Consider the following 23,095-nt stretch of genomic DNA (forward strand, 5'->3'; position numbering starts at 1 on the left):
CTGCTGCCTCTTCGGAGCGCCTGCGCCTCAGGCTGGGTGAGGCGAGGGAAAGCCTGTGCCTCACAGAGCCCCACAGCCCCGTGCCGCCGCTCGGCTGGCTGCTCCGCACCCGATCGGGGGTGGCACACCATGGACACGTGTGAGCCCCAGAGGCCCCTTTTGGCAGCAGAGTTCCCTGGTGCCGGGACTACGCGGAGCGCTGCCGAGTTGGGAGGCCTTGTGAGGGATCAGCCGTGTCAGCCCAGCAGTGCGTGGGACTAATTGGCCCTGTTAACCGTGGGCGCTAATTAGCCCTTGTGCACGCCGGGGCGAGCACAGGCAGCGCCCAGGCAGCCTTGGAGAAGCTCCCTGATGGCATCTTGGACTTCAGAGTGGCGGGCACAGGCCATGAGGAGCCGTCTTGGTGTCCTGGTGTCTTTCCCTTAGGCAAAGCTGAGCGGTAGCAAGCTCAGGAGTGCTGCTGACTGTGCCAAATGTGCGTGCTCCTAATGACAACAGCAGGTCTGAAAGATGAGCTGGTTTCTCCCCATACATGTTTTACCTAAAATTCAGCTCACAAGTGGAAGCCTGAAGTCATTTCAGATGTAACTGAGAATGTGGAATAATAAGTCTGGCCCTTGTTCTGAAGCTGGGAATTGCCTGAAAACAAATATTAATTTCTTTAAGCAATAGAGATCTCAAGACCTGAAAAGCTAGGTGCACAGATGAATGAAGACTAATGAGGTCTCATCTGGAGGCAATCACTAGTAATGCCATTGCTGTAGGAGGAAGGAGAGCACATCTTGCTGTCAGTCATGCAGGGATAAATCAGGAGGTCTTCTGAAACCCTCAGATCTATTTTGATTTATGTTTGTGTGACTGAGAGCACAGTTTAGCTCTATGGGGCTGTAGAATGATAAATATGAGTCCAAACTGGGCCTCTGGATATGTAATATTTTTTTTTCTGCGGATGGATAGCTTGGAAGGAAAAACGGAGGCTACATCTCATAAAAAATAAGCAATGAAATGTGAAGGAATTATTTTCTGACATCCTTTCTAAGTTATTTTTCATATATACCTATGTGTAGTCTCCACTTGTCATAGCTGTATCTGATATTCTAGGCATGTAAATCTCGATTTTATTGTTCAAACACTTAAGCACATTAACTCTCTCCACATTTTTGTCCAGATTTGTCACCTTGGTGTAGAATAGAAGCACACTTGTTGCTGACCATAAAACTTTGAATAACAGGGTCAATACAGGGTCAGCGATTCAGGGTCTTTAAAAACATAAAAGGAGGATGGTTATAGTGAGATAGATTGTGACAGCAGACATCACTGGTCTGATTTCCATCAGCTTCTTCCTCAAGGAGACACAGAAAAATAAATGCAAAATATTACCAAGTATATGTATAGAATGAGCTCAGGAATATATTTCACACTTATCTGTACTGATGGGTAGGTTCTTGGGCATAAAGGATCCAAAAATAGGACCCTTCATAGTTGTATTTAATCAGGTGTCCATCTACCCTTCTAGATCTGGAGCAACTTCTCTGTAGTCCACAAAATTAACCTGCAATCAAGATGTGGTAAACCAGAAGATACTCTGACCCTGAAGATTTACAGAAAACAAAAACTAAAATGTCAGTTTTTAAGAGAAACTGTCTATTTAATTTGATTTTGAATTGCAGTTTCTAGCTGACTTGATCATGGACAGAAGCATGATCAGAAACTCTTCCTTTCTTTCTTAATCCTTATATGTCAATTATAACCTTGCTTTGCCTTGACATTGTAGGAGTCCCTGGAAAAATTGCTGCAGATTTTCTAATACTACCTCAAATTGCAGATGATGATTGATGCAGCAGGTCTCTTTGAGATAGGCAAATATATTGACAGCCCCTTGAAACAGAAATACTTTCCAAACAAAGATGACATGGGGCAAAAGCTCTTGGGAGCAGAAGTAAAATTAATGCGGATGAAGTAACTGCCAGAAAGAAGGCAAAGGCACTTGAAACATCCCGTGTTGCACCACAATCTGCAGATACACAGATGGATACACTCTTACAGACATCCTCTCACTGTGGATCTTACCTTCCCAACATAGAGAGGGTCAGTTCCTGTGTATTCCTCCAGAACAAAAAACTGGTTCCACACCCAGCTCCTCTTCATACGCTGATGCAGCTTGTCTGACAGGTTGTCTTCTTGCCCTTCAGTGAGGGGCCTGGCACTTCCTGACAGCACAGTTGTAGTAAGGTCCATCAGTCCCCAAAAATACAAGGAGACACCAAGTCCAAACAAGTTCTTTGCATTGCTCATTCTACCTGAAGTCCACATCTGTATACTACGACTGACTTAAAAGTCCAAACACAGTAACTTGGGTCCCTTGAGAATAAAGTAGGTCCTCTGTGTAGTCCTTTGAAATGTCCAGGAGAGATCCTGGTTCTCAGAAATGCAGTATCCTGTAAAGTTAAAGGAAATTTATAAGAGGATGCCTTTTTCCTCAAGGCAAACGAGTTTTCTCAATAGGCAAATATGCTATAAAGTATTTAATCCTCTATACAAAAATGTAAGATCAGGATGCACAACTTTTGAAAACAGAAATACTATTACCATATAAACTGAAGACCTGGAGCCTCAGGTACAAGTCATATCAGGGTTTAGTCAATACGTATGAGTTCTTGACTTTGCTAATTTACCTGAAGGGTTGCTTTATGATATTGATTGGCATGAGTTAAGCGCATACTTTTTTGAAATATTTATGACCAGAAGTCCTTAGAGAAAATTTAAAACCGGTTCACTCTGGAAAATTATGATAGCTGGAGAACAATATTTGGCAACCATCTTTCTGTTTGGAAATTATGCCATTGTCATTACACACATGTCCATGCACACATGTCTACATAAATACAGATATTATTGCTATATTGCAAACCTTGAATATAATTTCTGAAAGCTAAAGTTATTTCTGACTTTAATTATTCTCTCAGCCTCTCTGATGCTTGAATTCAGCTTTCACACTCTGTTGCCTCCTCTCTGAATAACTGATTGAAACATTTCTAGAATTTGAATGGTCAGTTAATAATTTTATAACCCACAAAATGTTTCACAGTGCTGATGGCCACATACGTATGTCCAAGGAAGTCATGCTAACACATTTTTTTCTTTCACAGTCCTTAAAGACTTGTTTAGGCAAAGGAATAATGACCTCTATCAAAGGGCACTTATCAGTCTAGGGTCTTGTCATGAAGTCAGTTTAGTTGTTGACCTCACTCCAGGCTATGTATTATAGCAAACCATTCCTTCATCATTTTGCTGAACTTAATGATCTAGTACTGCACACAAATTACTCTATCAAAACACTCCATACATCCTCTGTTGGTACAGTATTTTTGCTGTTCCTTTAAAGAACACTTCTTTTTTCATGACAAACAGACTAATTAGGAAAGGCATGTGGAGCTCTGAGTCTTAAACCAGTAGTTCACACTTCCTTTTAGTGCTGTTCTACATTTAGGTGTTTAGGCTTAGTTAATTGTTTTATCCTGTGGAAATAAATGTACCAGGAGATGTCTGTCAAATATTTCCAACTGAAATATTGGATATTTCCAACTGAAATCCTCGAAAGATTTCTAAATAATAAAAAGTATTTTAGACAGTTGCATGACTTTAAAGTAAAGACTGAGACAATGCAAATTTTTAACAGAGAAGAAGAGTGTGGTTGTGAATTCCCCAGCATAAAGGCTGTTATAACTGGAGAACTGGGTACACTTAGAAATCTACTGAAACAGAAATTTAAAAAGTAATCAGAAAGTTGGCTGAAATCTGAAAACGGCGTGTAAGTCTGGAACTAATGTCCGCAGGGGGAGTAGAGACAAAATGACCATCTAAGACTAATTTCTACACAAAATGTTTCCAAGTATAAAGCCCAGAAGTATGACCACACAGTGCTGCTAGCCTATAGAGTTGTGAAATATAGCAAACTAACGGGTCCTTTACCTTGAAAAAGTTTACAACCTAAGCCTTAATAGATATGACAAAGAAAGTCAAAACTATAAGCACAGAACATGGTAAAATCCTTCTAAGCAGAGCAATGTCCAGAACTGCTTATTGTTTAGACACTGGCTACATAATATGTTAGGGTTTATTGTCTGCAAAGCTAAAGAATTGGGATTTACCTAAGCAGTACAAGCCCAGAAGGACCACAGTAATCTGTGTGTGTGTGTGTCACTTCATGAAGAAGTTGGCAGCTGTTTGTGAGAGGCAGGGAGGTGGCTCACAGTCTCTGCTGGATGCCCAGAGCCACAGGAGTCCAAGAACTATGTGTGCAGGGCTTGCCTCTCTTTGTCCTGTGACACCTTTGCTCCAAACTTCCAATACACCTCAACACTGGGGAAAGGAGGCTGAAGCCCTCCACTCATAAGTATGTCCACCATGTTCATGGCATGTTTTAAACAACAAGTTATTCTCAGCAAAGTCAGGGGGACATTATTTACAACCCATGTTTTGCTGGTGAGTAAATGTGGGGAAGAGCTTCCTGCCACCCCCCCATACAATCTGAGGGAATACACCCTGCAATGGGAAGAGTAACTGGGGGCAGGCTATGATCCAGCAGCTAAGGTCCTACCTGGAGTTTTTGCTTTAAGAAACTCCACCTACTGCACAGATCAGTTGCATTTTTGTTTATGTGGCAAAGAGGTGATACAACACAATGGACAAATTGCTGTGGCAATCAGAATTATATTTGTAGGTGAATTCTCAAACCACAGATTCAAAACTAATGGTGCCATGTGTCTTCTGCAGTTAGGTTCAGCCATCAAGGATCAACAGTGCTTAGGCAAGGTATCAAGATATTGTTAAATGAACTCGCAGAGTTACCAGTATACCTGTAATGAGGCAATAGCAAAAGAAATCAGATCATCAGGATGCTTTTCATCCACATGTGCATTAAATCAGCAAGAAGCAAGGTAAGTAAAAGCAGTGAAAAAAAGGTCAGGAGGAGTGATGTAAATGCTTTAGGCTCTCTGTGAGAACAGCTTTTGACATCTGAATGTGCAGTTCCATGAGGAACCTTTCTTGAAAACAGTGTACAACTCAGTGGTCCCTGGCAGCAATATCCCTAAGAACATTTCTTATTCCCAATGCAGTCTTATTCTGGGGTATGGCAACTGTCAGGAAACTTGCCATTAATTAATGTAAACTCTTGTAAAAAGATGTTCCTTCCTTGAGTACCAGGAATTTCCCCATTTACTGCCAGCCCATGGTGACATGGTCATATATTTTTGTAGAAATGGAAAAAAGCAGTAGTATTGAAGTGGAACAGTTTGTTTGGTTTTTTTTTTTTTTTTTTTTTTTTTTTTCTTTGTTAATAGCAAAATTTATGGTTTCTCATGCCTTTCCAAAACTATGAGCAAGCAGGCTCAAACTCATTGCATTACCTCGCCTAAGGGCAAATTGATACGATTAGTAACAATGTTTAGTCCACAGTGGTTCCTCTCAGAGACTGAAGGAGAATGTCATTCTTTTCTGTCTCACGTTCTCAGCTGGTATTAAAGGGATGAAAAAGGCCTCTGTTAACTCCTGGGCTGAGGTGCTGCTGATCTGTCTGGGTCCCTTTTCCAGTGTCTCCAACGCTGGGTGTGTTCTTGGCTTCTGCATCTGCAGGGCCTGCAGGCCAAGGAACGCATTTCTCAGCGGTGTAAAAAGGCACTCACAAACATTTAGGGTTTGAACTGTGTGGTAGCACAAGTGGTGGCTGAGCTACAGTTAAGGCCATGGGTGATTGAGTCTCTCAGAGGACTCGTGCAGATGGCTTCTTCACCAGATGAGTGTGATGGATGAGAACAGGGTCACTTCAGCTGTAGAAACAACATGTAGTTAGGCTAGGAGCCAGGTGCTTGGGGTGTATTAGCTTGGTGAGATCTCTAGACTTAGATGGTCCACAGTGGTTTTTGCCACAGATGGATGGCCCAGGCTTGGAGACATATTCTGTTCCTTGCAGGGAGTCAGGGGCACCCGTCGTACAGGAAGGGTTACTTGGCATTACTGAGTGAGGCAGAGCTGAACTTTTAATGTTCCCTTAATGCAAATTGTTTCTTGGAGCCCTTCAAAGTGCATTCTTAAGGAAATCTGCAAAGATGGAATTGATGAGCCTCTGCTTGCCATTTGAAATATATTACAGAAACACATTTCATGACTCAGCATGGGGATGTGCATAGAATTTGAAGGCAGTAAAGAGAGGGAAATCTTGTTTTCCTTGCTGAGACACAAAAATTACTGAGCCTGGGAAAACTACACAACCAAAATCTGTGAGATTTCTGCAGAGGGTGCTTTATTTTGCAAGAATAACTTAAATGTTTCATTTTGTTTCTCACAGTTGTCTACTCTATGGTAAAACATTTAGGTGTATCTGTGCAGTTTATATCCCTGACCCAAAGTGAATGCCTTTCTTGCCCCAGCTTTTGTGATGAATATTTGATTATCAGCTAGGTTGTTTAGGTTATTTTCTCTGTTCTTGCATTGCAAACATTGCTGAAAATCCTTTTTCTTCTCAGTCAGCAGTTACAAATACAACTTTTGGCTTCATAAAGACCCATGAAGATCTGATTGATCTTTGTGCTACTTGTGGTCTATACATGGTACAAAGGAACTACCTAATTGTTCTACACAAAAAAGAGTTCACCAATAAAAATGTTAATTTCTCTTTTAGCCCATATTGCAAATTAAAGTAGGCATATTCCAAGTGTGAACTACTCTTCATACTCCAATTCTACAGACATTCCCCCCCTCCCCAGCACATATTTATTCCATAATTAAGTTATTCTTAATTGAATAGCTAATTCTGGGCAAAGATGAAAAGGAAAACAAAATAACTGCCAGAACCAACTTCTGGCATTTCTCACAAGTGACCCATTTATCTTGTTAATTCTGAAGAGAACAACACTTCCAACAAAAGGATAAAGACATTAATAGTTTGAATGACCATATGGGTACCCAGAGAGTTCCACTGGGATTGAAATGTATTGTGCTCAATACATATTTACATAAATGCCAAGGATTTTATAGTTAAAAAGCTCAGACTTGAAAAGCTTTACTGACATGCTTTCTGTACTCACCACAATGAGCAAGTGGCCCCCCAGAAAGTCAGTGGAATATTTGCATTCATAAAATTAATTACATGCTTATAGCTTTTGTGCCTGGTCCTTGCAACAGATTTTGTTGTGTGGACTCAGCACTCTTGTAGAATGCTACAGACCTTAGTGGAATCCATGCAGGCTCATGGCTTAAATGCAGGCAATTCATTTGGAGTATTACACTGAGAAAGTGGGGAAGAGAGGCAACCAGTATTAAACTCCCCCTTCCATTCTGTACATGAGTACACAAATTCATGTGGTACTTCTTAAGTAAATGCTACAAACATGTCACGTTTCTTAGCAGCACACACACTGCACTAGAAATATGCTAAGAAAAATGATTTCTGAGTTTAATGACACATTTAAAAATTTCCCCCCAGTATTTTGCAAAAGAAACAAAACAAATTGGTAATGACCACAGTAAGAAGAAATTAAATTTGACTAAAAAGAATTCTCCAAATGAGCAATTTACTTTGTTTCTTGAATTTCTCAATTTTGATATTTTAAACCAAGGTGGAGGTGGGAGTACTGTGCAGTTTTTTACCCACCATGAAGTGGATTATTCTTTTATGTTTTCACAGATTAGTTCTTAGGGCTTCTGTACCCTCATTTGCTTGCTGCTTTGAGATAAGACACCTTTGCAATAAGCTCACAGAACACCAGTCAGTAAGCAGCTGTAGGCTGTATTCTGCACCAGACAAACCACTACAATGGGTGTTAAAACCACCCGCCAGGGATGGAGGCTCTGCTGATCCAGGAGCTAACATTTCTTAAGAAATTAATGCCCTACTTGTCTCCTTTTCAGCCCTAGTAAGGTTATGTCTTGCCGTGCTGTTTCCAGTTCTAGGCTTCTGAGTACAAGAGAGACATGATCTCCTGGCGCAGATCCAGCGGAGGGCAACCAAGATGATCAATGCACTGGAGCATCTCCCTTACAAGGAGAGGCTGAGGGAGCTGGGCCTGCTCAGTCTCAAGAAGGACTGAGAGGGGACCTCATCAATGTCTATACGTATCGGAAGGGAGAGTGCCAAGAGAATGGATCCAGGTTCTGCTCAGTGGTGCCGTACAACAGGACAGGAAGCAATGGACAGAAACTGATGCACAGGAAGTTCCACCTGAACACAAGGAGGAACTTCTTTACTGTGCAGATGACTGAGCATTGGAACAGATTTCCCAGAGAAGTTGTGGAGTCTCCCTCACAGGAGATATGAAAGAACTGTCTGGCTGCAATCTTGTGCCATGTGTTCTAGGATGACCCTGCTGGAGCAGGGAGATTGAACCAGATGACCCCAGTGGTCCCTTCTGGCCTGACCCATTCTGTGATTATGTGACTCTATGATTTTAGAAAACCTAATGCTTGAAGTACCTAAGTTAGTTATCTCTAAACAGGCTGCATAATTATAGTCCTAAATATTTCTGTACTACTTCCAGAACTTCCTATGTTTTATCTCTGGCCCAGGACAGTCCTACTATTACTATTACCTGTTGTTATACTTTCTGGGCAAGTTTAAGTTAAAAAGAAAAATTTAGAGGCACTTGTTACTTTTCTTGAAAACAGACTGGGCCTAAACATGTATTTTTATTTTTTACTTCACTTTAGTAAGATCTTCATAAATACAATGAAACTTGACAATGTACCATATGGTGCATAAACATTAACTCCAAATACAATCCATTGTCATAAAATTATATCTACAGACTAGTCAACAATCTCTCCTGGGACAGACACATCAGTGAACTCATTTTGTTCAAGATCTGAAGTCCTTCAAAGCTTTGGAGTGTCTGCAGAGTGAAAAATCCCACAGAATGACAGAGGGAGTCCCATCGTGTAAATCCCAGCCCTATGGTTATAGATGCATAAAAAGATCAAAAAGAATAAAAGACACACACAATCACAGAGTAAACAATTTCAATCAGAATTATGCTGATAATTTGTGTCAGGGAAAGATCTGATCCCCAGCTTTTACTCAGTGTGAGGCATTGTAAATACTACTGTAAAGAGCAGTATAGAGGTACAGGACGGTTTCTAAAGCTCCATGCTTTAGAAACTCTGCTGAAGTCAACTTCAACAGGAACTAAGTGTAGCATTGCAAATACACTGCAAAATTCAAATAAATTTCAGATAAAACAACCCCTCTTTCATCAAGGATGTGCAAAGATACACAAAACCTATGAAAATCATACTAATTATGCTTTCATTATTAAGCAAAAATTCCTTTTAATTCTCACATCCTGACTACTTTTGCTATGGCGTCAAAAAGCCTGTACAAATAACTCTAAATTGTGAATTGATGTTCATATAAACTAGCACATATGATGATTAAAAAAAAAAAAAAAACCAAACTAAAAAAACGAACCATAAAGCCCTTCCTCTCTCCAAAGTGTGACCTTTCTTTGCAGCTGTACCAAGAGCCTTTGCTCAGATTTGTCTCAAAGCCCCTGAGCAATTCAGGCATCTGCCATTGCCCTGCTATGGGATAAAATCTGTTCCTGTTGCACACCTGGAATGTATTTTGAACCTGAGGTGTCCCTGTCTGTGCTGCATGGTGGCTACGGTAGCAGATCATGTTCATTAGCTTGCATTTTTTGTCTGCTAGTCCCCAAAACATGACATCTTTCCATGTAGCAGTGAAAAATGATCTCTTTCTTATCCCACAGCTATTGGATAGTTGATAAGGCTCTCTGATAACCCCAAATGCCAAAGACAGAAAAGGTGTTATCTCCTATCTGGTGACAGATATGAGAACCAGCTGTCTGCGTGCACCAAGTAGAGGTAATATGTCTTCCCATGCTTGAAAAACAAAACCAGTGATTGGCAAGGGCCTATGTGCTGTTGCTGGTGAAGACAATTTCCTGGTTTCATTGTGACTGTGTTCCTTGTTAATTTGGCATTTCATACAGCATTTTGTCATATTAGAAATGGACCCCAACCCATTTCCAAAAGCAGCTGTTGAAGACAAAGAAGTGAACAGGTAATTTCTTTTCCTAACCAGAAATCAATATTTTGCCATCTCTCATAATTACTGCATGCACCTACTGGCATTTAGTGGATAGTGGGCTATTCTGTTGTTGTTTTTGGTTTGTCTGTTTGTGGCTTTTGATGTTGTTGGTTTTTTTCAATTGTGTCTTTTCATAGGGAAAGGATATTCTTTAAATTAACTTAGAAAATAGGTGTAGGTGCTCTAAAGCTGAAAATCTTTCCTCTAATTCCCATTTTTTGACTCTGACATTGCTCAGCAGTACAACACTGGCACCTGCACCTCCCCTGATCTCATTGATTGCCTTGTCTGAGCATGAGGACATACACTACTAGCCAACAGGATGAACATTTTCAAGTCATCTCCAAGCTACAGCATATGAAACCAAACCAGCAAAGAAACAGAGGTCTTACAGCCTCCTTCTCTCTCTGAAATACTAGAGTCTACCTTGTTTTTATCACCTAGCTTCAAAGTGTTTCTAGAAATACAGAATATGAGCGCTTAGCCTTCACAGGACATTTTCAAGCTGAAAGAATAAAGTAAGAAGCAATAAATATGTGCTGACCTCATTTGTCCCAGTTTTAAGACAGCAAGCAAAAGGTTCATAAAGCCTGAAAAACAATCTCACATGCTTTGCATGCCAGCCTCTAGGTTTTGGTCTTCAAACTCAACTGTTGCAGTTTCCACAGAGAGTGTGTGTAATGTGTTATCTAATTGTTCTCTATAAATGTGACATGTTCTAACAACACCTATCCCTCACAAAGTATGTATTATCTATTTTCCATCTTCATAGTCCACTGTTGGGACATGTTTCCAGCTTTCCTAGTGCCTCCCATTTCATAAGATGAGTATCCAAGATGAAGCAGTTCCTCTGTCTGGGTTGCTTAATGTCTAAGCAGAACAAGCATTTACTAGAATATAAAAGAACTTTTGTCTTGCTGGCAAACTCTTTGCTTGTCAGTTTGTTACAGGTGAATCGTTCAGAGAAGAATCCAAAACCCTGTGCTCCATCTGTTTTAGTATTAAATTTGTAATGATGATGTAATAGCAGCTTTTGTAAGAGTAGAGGTATTGGCCAAAATTCCCATCCTTCCATTATCTGCTGTGAGCCATCTGGTTGCTGTCCTTCAGAGGGGAGAATCTTCTGCAGCTATTTTGAGTCTGATTTCCCAAAGAAATGAGCTTGTGCAGTGATATAATTGCACTGATATTCTCTCAGCATTGTGAAAGGAGAGATCCCAAGGATTACTATATTTCATAGAATCATAGAATCATTAATGTTGGAAAAGACCTCTAATAGGTCTTTTGAGTCCAACTGTTTGCCCAGCATTTCTGGCTGCTCCCTGGGGATTAGCAGGTTTGTTCGAGAAGTGAGAACCAGGTTAATGTCCCCACTGAGGAAAGTATGGGCAGTTATACAATCTCTTTGACTAAGGGAGCATCTTGCATGCAGTTCTGCAGTAGTAACTGAGGTATGTTAGCCAATATGACAAGGCAGCTGTAAGGAGCTGAAATTATTGTGCATGAAGGAAGAGATATGAGGGAAAGACATTACCATAATAAATCAAGCTTTGTAGTTCTATTCCTCTTCACTTGTTTCTTAAAAGTATTAGAGAAAAATTTTATTCGCATATAAATTCTAGGGTTCTCCCCACTGCTTTAAAGCCTTTTCAGTGATCAGTAGAGCACACCAATGCAAACTTTTGAGTATGAACCTGAAAGTAAGGTATGGCTTTCATTCACTGTCACTACTGATGGTCACTAAAAGGTCATTTGGTGCCTCTTCAATATTTAGGCACACCTCCTCTTTAGGCAGGGAGACATCAGTGGTGTACAAAGAACTAATGACCCTGGATGCACCACATGAACACAGAGAAACCCTACAAGCAGCAACTGCAGGGTCATCAAGCCCCATTTCTCCCACTGTTGGTAGCCACTTCATGTAACCCCTCAAATAATTTGAAGATCCTTTCTTAGATCTGTGTGTATACTTCAGCAACAAGATTCTTTTACTTTCTTTTACTTTCTAAATGTATTCTTTCTTACTTATGGATCTGCATTTCTATCAGCAAGTTCTGCACTGCAATCTTTTGAGATACCAGGATGGGCTTGTCAAACTAGGTCTCTGCTCTAGTGTTGAGATTTTTGCCTTTGGAAATTGCCAGTAGCTGGTACTTCCAAATAGTTAAACTCCCTCTTCACATGCTTTGAAAGAGATAGTTCAGAAATGAAATAAATTCTGACAAAAGGAACTTGACATCAGAATAGCTGTGACTAATACCAGCAAAGAGGATTAAACCAGGAAGCTGGAAAGATGGTACATCCCAAATGGAAATGGAGTGGTCTTCTAGTCTGACACAAGTGAAATCCTAATGAGAGAACATGTAAGAAAAGGAGAAGTGGTATTTTTCTTAGATATTGAACTACAGATGCTGGAAAAATGAATGAAATGTGAAAGACATGCATGCATACTTAAATAATTTGCCTGAAAGATGGTTACACATGGAAATTTTGCTTCAAGTTAAAGCTGAAAACTCCAGCCTTGATGTAATTTGTTTCTTCCTCCTTGTTGGAGAAGTCTGATTAATTAGATATTTTGTATTTTAAGTTTCAGAGAGGGGAAGAAGAAGTGGAAAATAAAGAACAATGGGAATAAGCACTAGCGCTCAATGTTGAGGTCAATAATGTGATACTGCTTGATACATAATCTTTAGTTAACCATAAAAAATAAGACCGTACTGTAGTGAGATGATGGAAATGGTGAGAACAATTCCTTGCTGACCCTTGTAATCAGTTTATGCACTGAAGCGTGAGTTTTGATTTCTTCCTTTTGACTGAAGAATCGTTTTTTCTCTTTAAAAAATGTAGCAGTATAAATACTACCTTCAGTTTCTCCCTTTTTTTCTCCAGCCTTTTTCTGAATCTTTTCAGCTTCTCTTTTAAATTTGGGGGCAGCATAAAGAAATAGATTGATCCATTTTTATTTCATCAACTTCATCATAGCCAAAAGCCAGGTATAGTGCCCAGTGAAAATTGATGGGATATTATATATTATGTTCTGTCTTCTCTCAAGTCATATAACCTACATTTTTGAAATCTCTTGCAAAATTAATCAGTCCACACTGAATTTTCCCTCAGGTACTTCAGAAACCAGCTAAAGCAATAGACAAAATTAGTGAATACCTTCATGTGATTACAGAAGATAAGTGAGTTCCTAGAGGACTGGCAGAGAAAAACTATTATATTTAAAGAGAAGGGAGCAGTGGGGAAGAGGAACCAGTGAATTAGTGAATTACAGAATCTTCATTATAACTTTAATATGTGGAAAGTTACTGGAACCAACAGCCAAATTTTCAGCATCTAGAGGATAATAAGGTGCTAGGGAATAGCAAACATGTATTTGTGAAGAACAAGTTGACAAGGAAACCAGACTGATTTTCCTCTCTTGGTTAAGATAACTGGCCTAGCCTATGTGAAATGAGAGAATGCACTACAACTTGACCTTTGTAAAATGTTTCAGACAACTCCACAACTCATGGTCTAAGGCAGCATAGGGCAATAAGACCCAGGTGAAATGACAGAGAGACTGGAAAACAACATTGTCAGCAGCCCAGTGTTAAACTGGGAGTCAGCATCGAGTGGTCCTGCAGGATTTTGCTTCATGACCAGAACACTGAATGGCTATGCTAGCAGTTACAAAATGTGAGAAGGACATATCAGGCTGGATATTTTGTGAGCACTTGGGAAGATGGGGATAGAATTCAAAATTATCTTGGTAAACCAGAGGAATGTTTAGAAATCAATACCAGAAAATTCAATAAGGACAAGTGAAAAACACAAGCCTTGGAAGAGCAAAATCAAATGACCAGGCATAGAGAGGTGAGTAACAGCCTATGAGTCAGCATTGTAGGAAAGGAGATGACCACAAATTGAATAGGAGCCGACACTATTGCATGGGCCGCTCCAAAGGAGTAAAATGCCATTCTGTGCTGTGTCCACAGGATGCTGGGCAAGCTGCCTGTGTTGCATCTGTGGGGCATTTTTATAGGCAACCTCAACATAAAAAAGGCAGCATCTCACAGCTGAAAAGGAGACATGGACAGACTCCCAAACTGCTGCCAGGAAAACTGCAAGAAGCTTTAGCAGACGTCTGGAAAAACAGGACTGGTGAAAAGGTTAAAATTTATATTTTCTGAGTCTGGAAAAATAAGATTTGGGTGAAGGCATAAACCCAGATTTTAAAAAAGTATAATGCATATTAAGAGGTATAACAAGAAGAGTGCTGATCTACATCTTAGATTCCAGGACAGATGAAGGTGAAATAAGCCTATTTGAAGCAAAAGGAATTTTGGTTTTAAGCACTCCAGACCTCTAAGAATAAAATGGGTGGTAGAATAAAGAATAAAATGTGAACAGGTAGAAACTGTGAAATCTCATTTTTTTGTTTAGCTTTTAAGAAAAGGCTTGAGAGCAATCTTGGAAGTTGTTCAGGTGATCTTTGATCTTGCATCAGAAACAAAAGACAAGTAATTTAGAAAACTCTTACATTTCTATAACCCTGAAATGCAAATAAAAACCATATCTTACAATGTAAAATAAAAGGTCTGAGGACTCATTATGTCTAGTCTACTCTATCATTTCTTTGGATCTTTCCACCTCTTTGTCTCCTCCTCTGTTAGGCTGAATCCACGTGTTCCAATTGTGTTTTGAGTACCTGTAAGTACTCAAACCAGTTGGTTGTACTGTGTGGTAGAGAGAAACCTTATCAGGCTTGGATAATATTGTTAGCTTATGTGAACATACCAAATGTATCCTGGAATGATCAGTGTTTCTCATGATAATTAGGAAAAAATGATGAAGAAAAAAGCCCTCATGCTTTTCTTGATCATCATAAGAAATGGGTCTTTCCAGGAAAGGGATGATCAAAAGGTGTTTGTTCAGGATTGACATACTGTGGGGCTAATGGGGAATAAAGCATTTACTCCAGTTGAACTTTGTTTGCTCTGGAGGGTCCCCACTTCTGTAACAGCAGTAATTTCATGACAGGTAAATCAGATCCAGAGCTTTGTACGCGTAAACGGTGTTTCTTTTAAAAGAGACTATCCTGTCAAGCAGGAGGCTGTACCCTCGATCCCAACATAAGGACTTTTGTGTTGCAAGCTACTCTGTAATTTCCCTAACCACACTGAAGAGCTTCCTTACTTCATAAAATGACCATCAAATGATGTTCTATTGATTCAGAAGGGGCCTCTGATTCTGCATGTGCTAATTGATACTTTAATAAAGTCTAAGTTAGCATACAAAAGTGCTAACTAGGCCAAACTCCCTGCAGCTTTGTAAAAGACCATTATTCCCCATTGCCTTTTAAATCCCTATATGAGAAGATAAGGACTATCTACTCATTTTTTCTCATTGATTCTCACCTCTGAGAATAGGTTCACAGTCCATATATCCAAGCAAAAATAATTAACTGACCCCTTCTATTAAGTACAATGTATTTTCAATAAAATGAAGTTTTATTGAATGCCAGTGACTCCATCACTTGCTGTACAGCATCACGGGGCACAGCAAGAAATGCTTCTTTGCATTAGGCAGTTAACATATAAAAGAGACCCCAGGTATCTCTGCCTTTTAAAAATTGATTGACAATTTCTGTAAGAGTACAAGTGTTCTTTTTCATCTCTTTTTAAAAAACTCACTTTTTTGTTTATATAAATCCACCTAAAGCTGGCATTGATTGTCTTACTTTTGGCCTATGTCTAACAGTGATGCTCTTTACATTACTGCATTTGATCTTGGACTTGCCATGTTTCAATGTGGAGGGTTTCAATATGCATAGGAACCAAATTTCCCTCCCCAACCATTTTCTTTTTTCCGGCAAAAAAGTTTCTGTTCAAGTCTCTAGATTTCTAAAGATTTTGCTCAGGGTAAGTCTTACTTGCTTTGCACTTCCCAGGGTACTTCAATAAGAATATTCAGGTGAGCAGAGCCATGAAGATATGACCTACAGTTCTCTGCAGATGCATTTAAAAGACATAAAAGAATTACAACAGCTACCTATATACTTTGTAGGTACACCTGTAGGTTTGGCATTGAAATGGCAGAATTAAATGCCTATATTATATCATTAGCCTATTAATTGTCTCATTATCAACAATGAATAATGGCAGTCACAAAATATGTCTCAAGAAACTAAAATTTTATTTAGATACTATTTATACTACTGTGACATTCCTGGGGATGGATGTGCAATATAAATTCATAGTATTATCTCTCAAAAATCTATCACCTCTTCTCCAGGCCCTAGAATATCTTTCCTTCAAGAAATATTTTTCTTGCCAATCACATGATAATAACCAAAATTCAGCCTAAATGATATTTTCTACTTTTTAGTACCAGAATGATCTCCAATTGCATAACATAAGGGGACTGGGTTTCTAAATATTTCACTCAAGTAAAATTAAATAGTATAATATAATGTTATATTATATACTAAAAAGTGATATAACGTAATTCAATATAATATGACACATAGGGAAAGCACAGTATCCATTTTACCTGGGAGATGTGGCATGCTTATGAAAGTGCATCACTTGATAATACCAAGAAGGGCAAACCAAAGATGCAATGCAGTTCACGTTGCTCTAAGGCAGGGAGTTATGCCACACCTTTAAATCCTTTTGTGATGCACTGAAGAGATGATCAGATTTGATTAATGCAATTGCTCATAATTTCTAGTTAAATACTGAAGGTAGAGTAATAAACCAGTGAATGTGATTGACTTGGGAAGCCTCAGCAAACAGCTGCATTTTTAGAGGATTTAAATAGACAAGTGGTGTCTTGCAAAACTAGTATAGGGAGAGCATTGCAGTCTGCTGGAGTAACACAGACACGTGGAGGACTGGGTTGCCCCAGTTCTGCACACAGGCAGTCTCAAGCACCACCAGCAAAGGCTGAAGCAAAGTCCTTCCTGCATTACTTGTTGAGCTGTGGTTTGTCCACTACACCCACTCTGCCTGCCTGCACTTCCCACCTGCTCCAGCTAGCAGAGACCATACCTGGGATCCCAGCCTTGAGAAGCACCTACAAATGGCTGTGGGCAACCAGTGGGTGCCTGGCTTGCACCCTCTCCTGCCATTCTGAAACGAAGATGAAAGACCCTGTAGTGCCTGTCCTGGACGGAAGCTCTGCAGAGTTTGTACAGCAAAAATCAGGCAGAGGAAAGTCTCTGGCCCATGGACTGCAGAGTCTCTTCTTGCTCTGGCCTCAGAGAACCCCTGATAGAGTGCCACCCCACTGTGTGAGGAGTGTAGCTGGCTGGAGAGCTGGAGAGGATGGCCCCAGTGGAGCAGTGAAATAATCACTGCTTCTCACGCAGTGTCAGAGGCAGGAGGAGGAAAGTGAGGATTTCCCATGCATGGGGACCAGACTGCTTTACTTGCAGAGGATTTTCACAGGCATTTACCTGTCATTGCAGCCTTTTTTAAAAAAAATGCAGGAGTTTATTCTTTAATGATAATCCCCACACAACATCAACTTCAGACAGTGGACTCTGTAGCAGTAGTTCCTGATCGTTTTGCTATGCAGAAAAACTGAATAAACTAGAAAAATGTGAACAATGTTACTTGGAAAAAAATATGTCAAGGACAATAAAACTTTTGATTTCTGGTTTAATATTCATTCAGTATTTCAAGAAAAAACATAGTGTCTGTCCACTGTTATTAATTAGCATGAGCTTCATTCACTGTAACTCTTCTTTCTCTTCAAAGAAACACATACATTGTTGTATATCCCCCATTTTGTTTTCCCACAAGGCCCATTGCAAAACAGCTTGTGTTGTTTCTGAAGCAATACTATATCAATCTGACTATATTGTACATAATAAGATATGCCCTCAGATAGAGAACTGCATGGATTTTTATTTAGAAAGGCACCTTTGATGTTGTGTGAACTAGGAAATTTTAAAATTCTTCTGAAACAAAAATGAAATTCTGTGTCACTGTAATCAATCTTGATCCACTATAGAAGTCTGGGCTCTGCATAAGTGCCAGTCTAATCTACTTCCAAATATAAATTTCCATCTAGTCAGTCAAGACATACAGATTAGCTGTTTGAACAGGAATTTTCTGAAAGCACAAAGAGAAATGTATGTGCCTAATGCCTATTTTACAAAATATCTTTTCAATATAGAAGAGTTTTGCAACCAGTTTAAGAATAATTTGTCCATGTCACTGTCACTTTCCAGTAATGCCTAGGTCTAAACTTCCAGTCTCCTTGAACAGACTATAAGGAGGAAATAATGGAATTACTCTGAGCCTCTTATATGAATACCAGTGAATGCAACAGACAGCTACCAAATACTTCTGAAGCACTGTCTCAGACAGCTTGTCCACATATTAGAGAACATAGCATATGAATTGTTTTTTACCAACACAAAAATACAGTGCTTTTCAAGTCTTTCCTAGTTTTGAGCAATCCACTGCTTCCACAGGAAGCAATATAGAAATTGTACTTTCTGCCCCTGAGAAAAAGAAATAGTACTATTACAACATACCTTTCACTACGTTTGCATTTTTCTGTTCTGTCATTTGCTGCTCCAGCTCAGTTTATACACTGCATTTCTCTTGTGCTCTTCTGGGCAGTGTGTGCAACAGGTTGCCTCAGCAGCTCTGCCCTCTTTTTAACATAACCCACTCCAAACAACAAGTCTGGTTTGTACTACAGCATGCAGCAACTTTCAGGAAAAAGAAAAGACATCATCACAAACCAATCAGACACTCTTTGTCTGATGATCTAGCCTCTTTCTCAACTGATGCACCAGTGTGTGAATGGGACCAGTAATCCAGGAGGTGAGGTATACAGACACCATTCACTGGAAAGGATGCTGGGAGAACATAAGCTACATGAGTGGACAGTGGAAACAATGGCAAACGTTTCATGTTGAGGTGGCTGGGAATGAATAATGCATGTGTTGGGGAAACAGTTGCCCCGTTCTGGTGTGGAGGGCGTGGAAAGAGTGGGCGTTGAGAGGTACTTCCCTCATCATGTTAGCATTTCTAATTAAAATCATAATCTGCACAGACCCGGAAGTCACTGTACGATGAGAAAACAACGCGCAAACCTCCAAGGGGGGACAAATTCTTATTACATGGACCCACAGAAGAAGTAGCTCAGATGCAAATACAGTATTTTATGTAGGCAAGCAGGCACTCACAAGTGAAACCAAAGGACCAAGAGAAATCTTAGCAGGTGACATGTTTCTATCTGGTATTGTTTAGATACACCATATAAATTAATGCTTCATCTCAGAAGAATTACCCTTTCAAATTATTGTTAATTAAGTAATAATCCCTGAGAAATGTGTTGTTATCAACAGTTAGGAACAACTTTATTATGCTTTCCCCAGGCTATTAATGCTCAAACACAATGTCCACTAATTGCAGTAAGAACTAATTTCCCAGCAATTACACATGCACTTTCTAAGTATCTGGCGGCACAGTTTTTGCTTTTAAACTTTGTTTTTTCTACTTATCTAACTAGAGCATTGGTCAGTCATAAAAATTCTCTAATCATCCTGCACAGAAATTACCATTAACAAAAAGAAAGCTGATGTTTGCTACCTTCGTACATTATTAATTTTTTTGTTGCAGACAACAACAGCAAAGGTTATAATCCCTATAAACAATGCATCAGCTCAAAGTTCAGCAAAGCTAGCAAAAGCATTTTCAATCAGTGCAGTGAGCTTTGGATAGGTCTCGACAGTTTCTTTAAAAACAAGCAGGGGGCCTGCTATTTTCTAAATTTACATTACAGCTCTTCTGCAATATGATATTAATACAATAAGAAATCATTTCTGGGATGCCAATGACCAAACTTTGACAGTTCTTCCTGTCAGCTGTTTTCAGTGTAGACAAATTAGGTGGCCATAAGAATTATTATTATTATTGAGCATTGTTGAAGGGATAAATTGAGAAAATTAATCCGGAGGCACGGGGAAAAAAATCTACCTGGAATTTAAAGTGATTTTCTTCGCAAACACTTTTCCCCTTGGCTCAGGAGCAGAGTATAAGGAAAAAGCCTTAAAGAATAGCTGCCATTGTCATTACATTTTAAAAGCATTCACATGACAATTTAAAAAGAACTGCCATTTCAGCTATTTCTTAAATAACCTCTTTCTTCTTCTATAATCATGGAATATATTTCTTTCACCTTTTGACTAGCACTTTGGTTTTTTTAAAATAAACTTACACACTCATTTTGCAGGAAATTATATTTTAAAATGCTTCTCAGAGGTGTTTTATCATAACACTTTCATCCAGGTTGAATTAATGTTGAATCCTGATTTTCAGAAATTGAGGGAGAGGAAAAGAAGGAGAGAAAGAGAAAAGGAAAAAAAGCTTAGCTTCTAACCCAGCTCCAAAACACACTTATTTTCAATTCACATTTCTAAATCAATCTTAGCACAATCTTTATCTGTAATAACCGAATTATTGTGATACTTCTGAAACACAGACAACAGCAATGTAGTTATCTGCTGGACTAGCCAGTCAAGAGTTTTTTCCCCACTCTCTTCACCAGCGCACAGTTTGTTTTCAAGCCTTCAATGCCACAGTGTCAGTTCTTGCTTCACAGTTTTTATTCCTTTTTCTTTTTTTTAGGTCCACGTCTCTCTCTTTTCCCCATTAAGATGCGGATGGGCTGGTACCTCAGCCAATATGTCTATACATGCCTGAATAGACTTGCAGAAAAGCAGGGTCTCCTTTTGTCTGGGCCCATAAGGCTGTATGTCATTCCGCACTGACAGGCAAGGGCTCCTCTCTCTGTGGGAGATTTCCAATAATTGCCAGAACAAATTAAACTGGGGCTTATCTGTTCCTCTCCCTTTTCAGCTTGAAAATGGAGGAACAAGACCAATTTTAGCTGGTGACAATGTGGCATAGAAATAGATTGGATACAGCTTATGTGAAGTCATGCTGTAGATAGCAGGGGCAGGACACTGCTTGGAGGAGTGAGGTGATGTTGTGCTACATGAACTCAGTGGATCCTTCTGATCTGACAAACAGGAAATGAGTTGGGAGGTTAAGAGCAGTCTATCTAGTTACCATTGTCACAGGTGAAGGACTATTTCTGATAATACATTTTAGATGTGGCACTCAGGGACATGGTTTAGCAATGGACTTGGCATCTAGGTTAATGGTTGGACTTGATGATCTTAGAGGTCTTTTCCAGCATAACCATTCTATGTTTCTATACTGGAGTCGACTGGGAAGCCCAGAAACACAGTACAGACTGCATGTTTTGAAAAATAAAAATGAAATGTACAATAAATTCTGGACATTCCCCCACACAAGCACAGCTCCTTCCCTGCCTTTGCCCCCCACCATTTACATCTTGTGTCTTAATCTACATGAAAGCATCACAAAGTACAGCCTTAACCTGTGACAGATCTGCCTTGTCTCTGCAGTGGGTATTTGGAAGTCTTGGGCTAGAAAAGACTGTATTAAGAGATAGTATAGTTATCAGACACAAATTTTCTATAGCAAAAAGCTGTCATCTTCCTTTGCAGATGAGATAAAATGAGCTCAAAGTGCTTTCTCCAGGCAAAGCCAGACTGGAAACCATACAAAGGAATGAATTCTTTGACATTGTCTGACCGATAGAAATCTGAACTATCAGATTTGAAAGGGACCCTTAATTCTTGGGGCTGCTGAATGCCAATGAGAAGTATTCGTATCTTCTCTTGACCAACATGATTACTGCTATCAAATGAGGATATGTCAAACACCTTTCAACACACTGTTGTCAGTCAACCTCTAAAAAGCCATAATTCACTGTAAACTATCTTAACAACCACTCTGTCTCGGTCAGACTCCTCCAGCCACAAAGTCAGTGAGAAATTAATAGAGAAAAAAACTCCAGCAGTTCTTAGTGCTGTCAGCTTTTCAGCTCTTTTCTCTCAAGCTCTCATGTTTCTGACCCATGTCAGAAAATCAAGAAAGAAGCTGTGACACAGTAATTAACAAAGACCAGAGGGGATAACTTCAGGTCATTGGAACTGGATGGAACATCTCTTAGTAAGGTCACCCCCATGTCCTATCACAGGACACCAGAAAGAAGAGATCACCACCTCCCTCTCCACTTCCCTTTGAGAAAGGAGGTGTAGAGAGCAATGAGGTCACATCCCTGTCTCCCATTCCCTAAGGTGAACAAACCCAGTATCCTCAGCCACTCCTCCTAAGTCATGCCCTTTACTCCTTTCACCATCTTAGTTGCCCTCCTTTGAACACATGCTAATTCTTTAATATTCTTGTATTGTGGAGCCCAAAACTGCACACTGTACCAGAGGTGAAGTCATACCTACCTTGAGTTGTAGAATATTTTCTATAAAACTTGGGGAAAATGTTTGCCTAACATAATAAAGTACTAGGGTCTTGCTTTTGTATTTTATACAGAAGAGTTCTTTTTAGCATGACACACAAAAAGCAAAAACCTAGTAAAAGAAGTGAAAACACAGGGGAAAAAGCAGACAGATTGAGAAAAAAGTGAAATGCAAAGTCATATTTTCAATTTATAATGTTAATCCCAAAAGTGCCCCTTTGACCTTAATAACTTCAGTAACTTGTGAATCTTAAATAAGCAATTTTGTTTCTTAAACAGCCCATAACTAAAATAATTAACTAAAGACATGGCATAATTTTATATAATTTTTAAGTGTCTCTGGAGGAAGTTATGCAAAATTCAAAATAGGTTCATTCTCAATTAGGTATGCAAGAAAAAAAAAACTAGGAAAGTGTAAGTTTTACTGTGTGATTTTTAGTTCTAAAATCTGTGAACAGTCAGCAAAACTGGAACAGCAAGTGCATTCTGAATTGACTATTTTATAGTTATAATCCCAAGAATTCAACTTTTTTTTTTTCAGAAGAATGGACTTCAGAGAGTCTTCAGTATTTTAGTTCCATGCATTCTTGTTACTAGTTATTCTTTTTGGTCAGGTCATATATAGGTGAGTCA

At 39.4% G+C, this 23,095-nt stretch overlaps 1 protein-coding gene across 2 annotated transcripts in view; it reads right to left on the bottom strand.

The window, feature by feature from the left end:
- The window catches only part of CDH20 (cadherin 20), a 119,058-nt gene that overhangs the window by 35,990 nt on the left and 59,973 nt on the right, over nt 1-23,095 (bottom strand). Inside the window, exons 1-2 of one of the 2 annotated variants that reach the window (XM_053953065.1) lie at nt 18,639-18,669; nt 2,071-2,438 (exon numbers count right to left, since the gene is read on the bottom strand). In XM_053953065.1, coding sequence (XP_053809040.1) covers nt 2,071-2,313 — 243 coding nt within the window. In that variant the 5' untranslated portion in view covers nt 2,314-2,438; nt 18,639-18,669. Of the gene's footprint in view, nt 1-2,070; nt 2,439-18,638; nt 18,670-23,095 lie in introns of those variants that run through there. The other variant, XM_053953056.1, reaches the window with a different exon arrangement.

The sequence above is a fragment of the Vidua chalybeata genome, chromosome 1 (genome assembly GCF_026979565.1).
Source record: "Vidua chalybeata isolate OUT-0048 chromosome 1, bVidCha1 merged haplotype, whole genome shotgun sequence".
NCBI classification, from domain to species: Eukaryota; Metazoa; Chordata; class Aves; order Passeriformes; family Viduidae; genus Vidua; species Vidua chalybeata.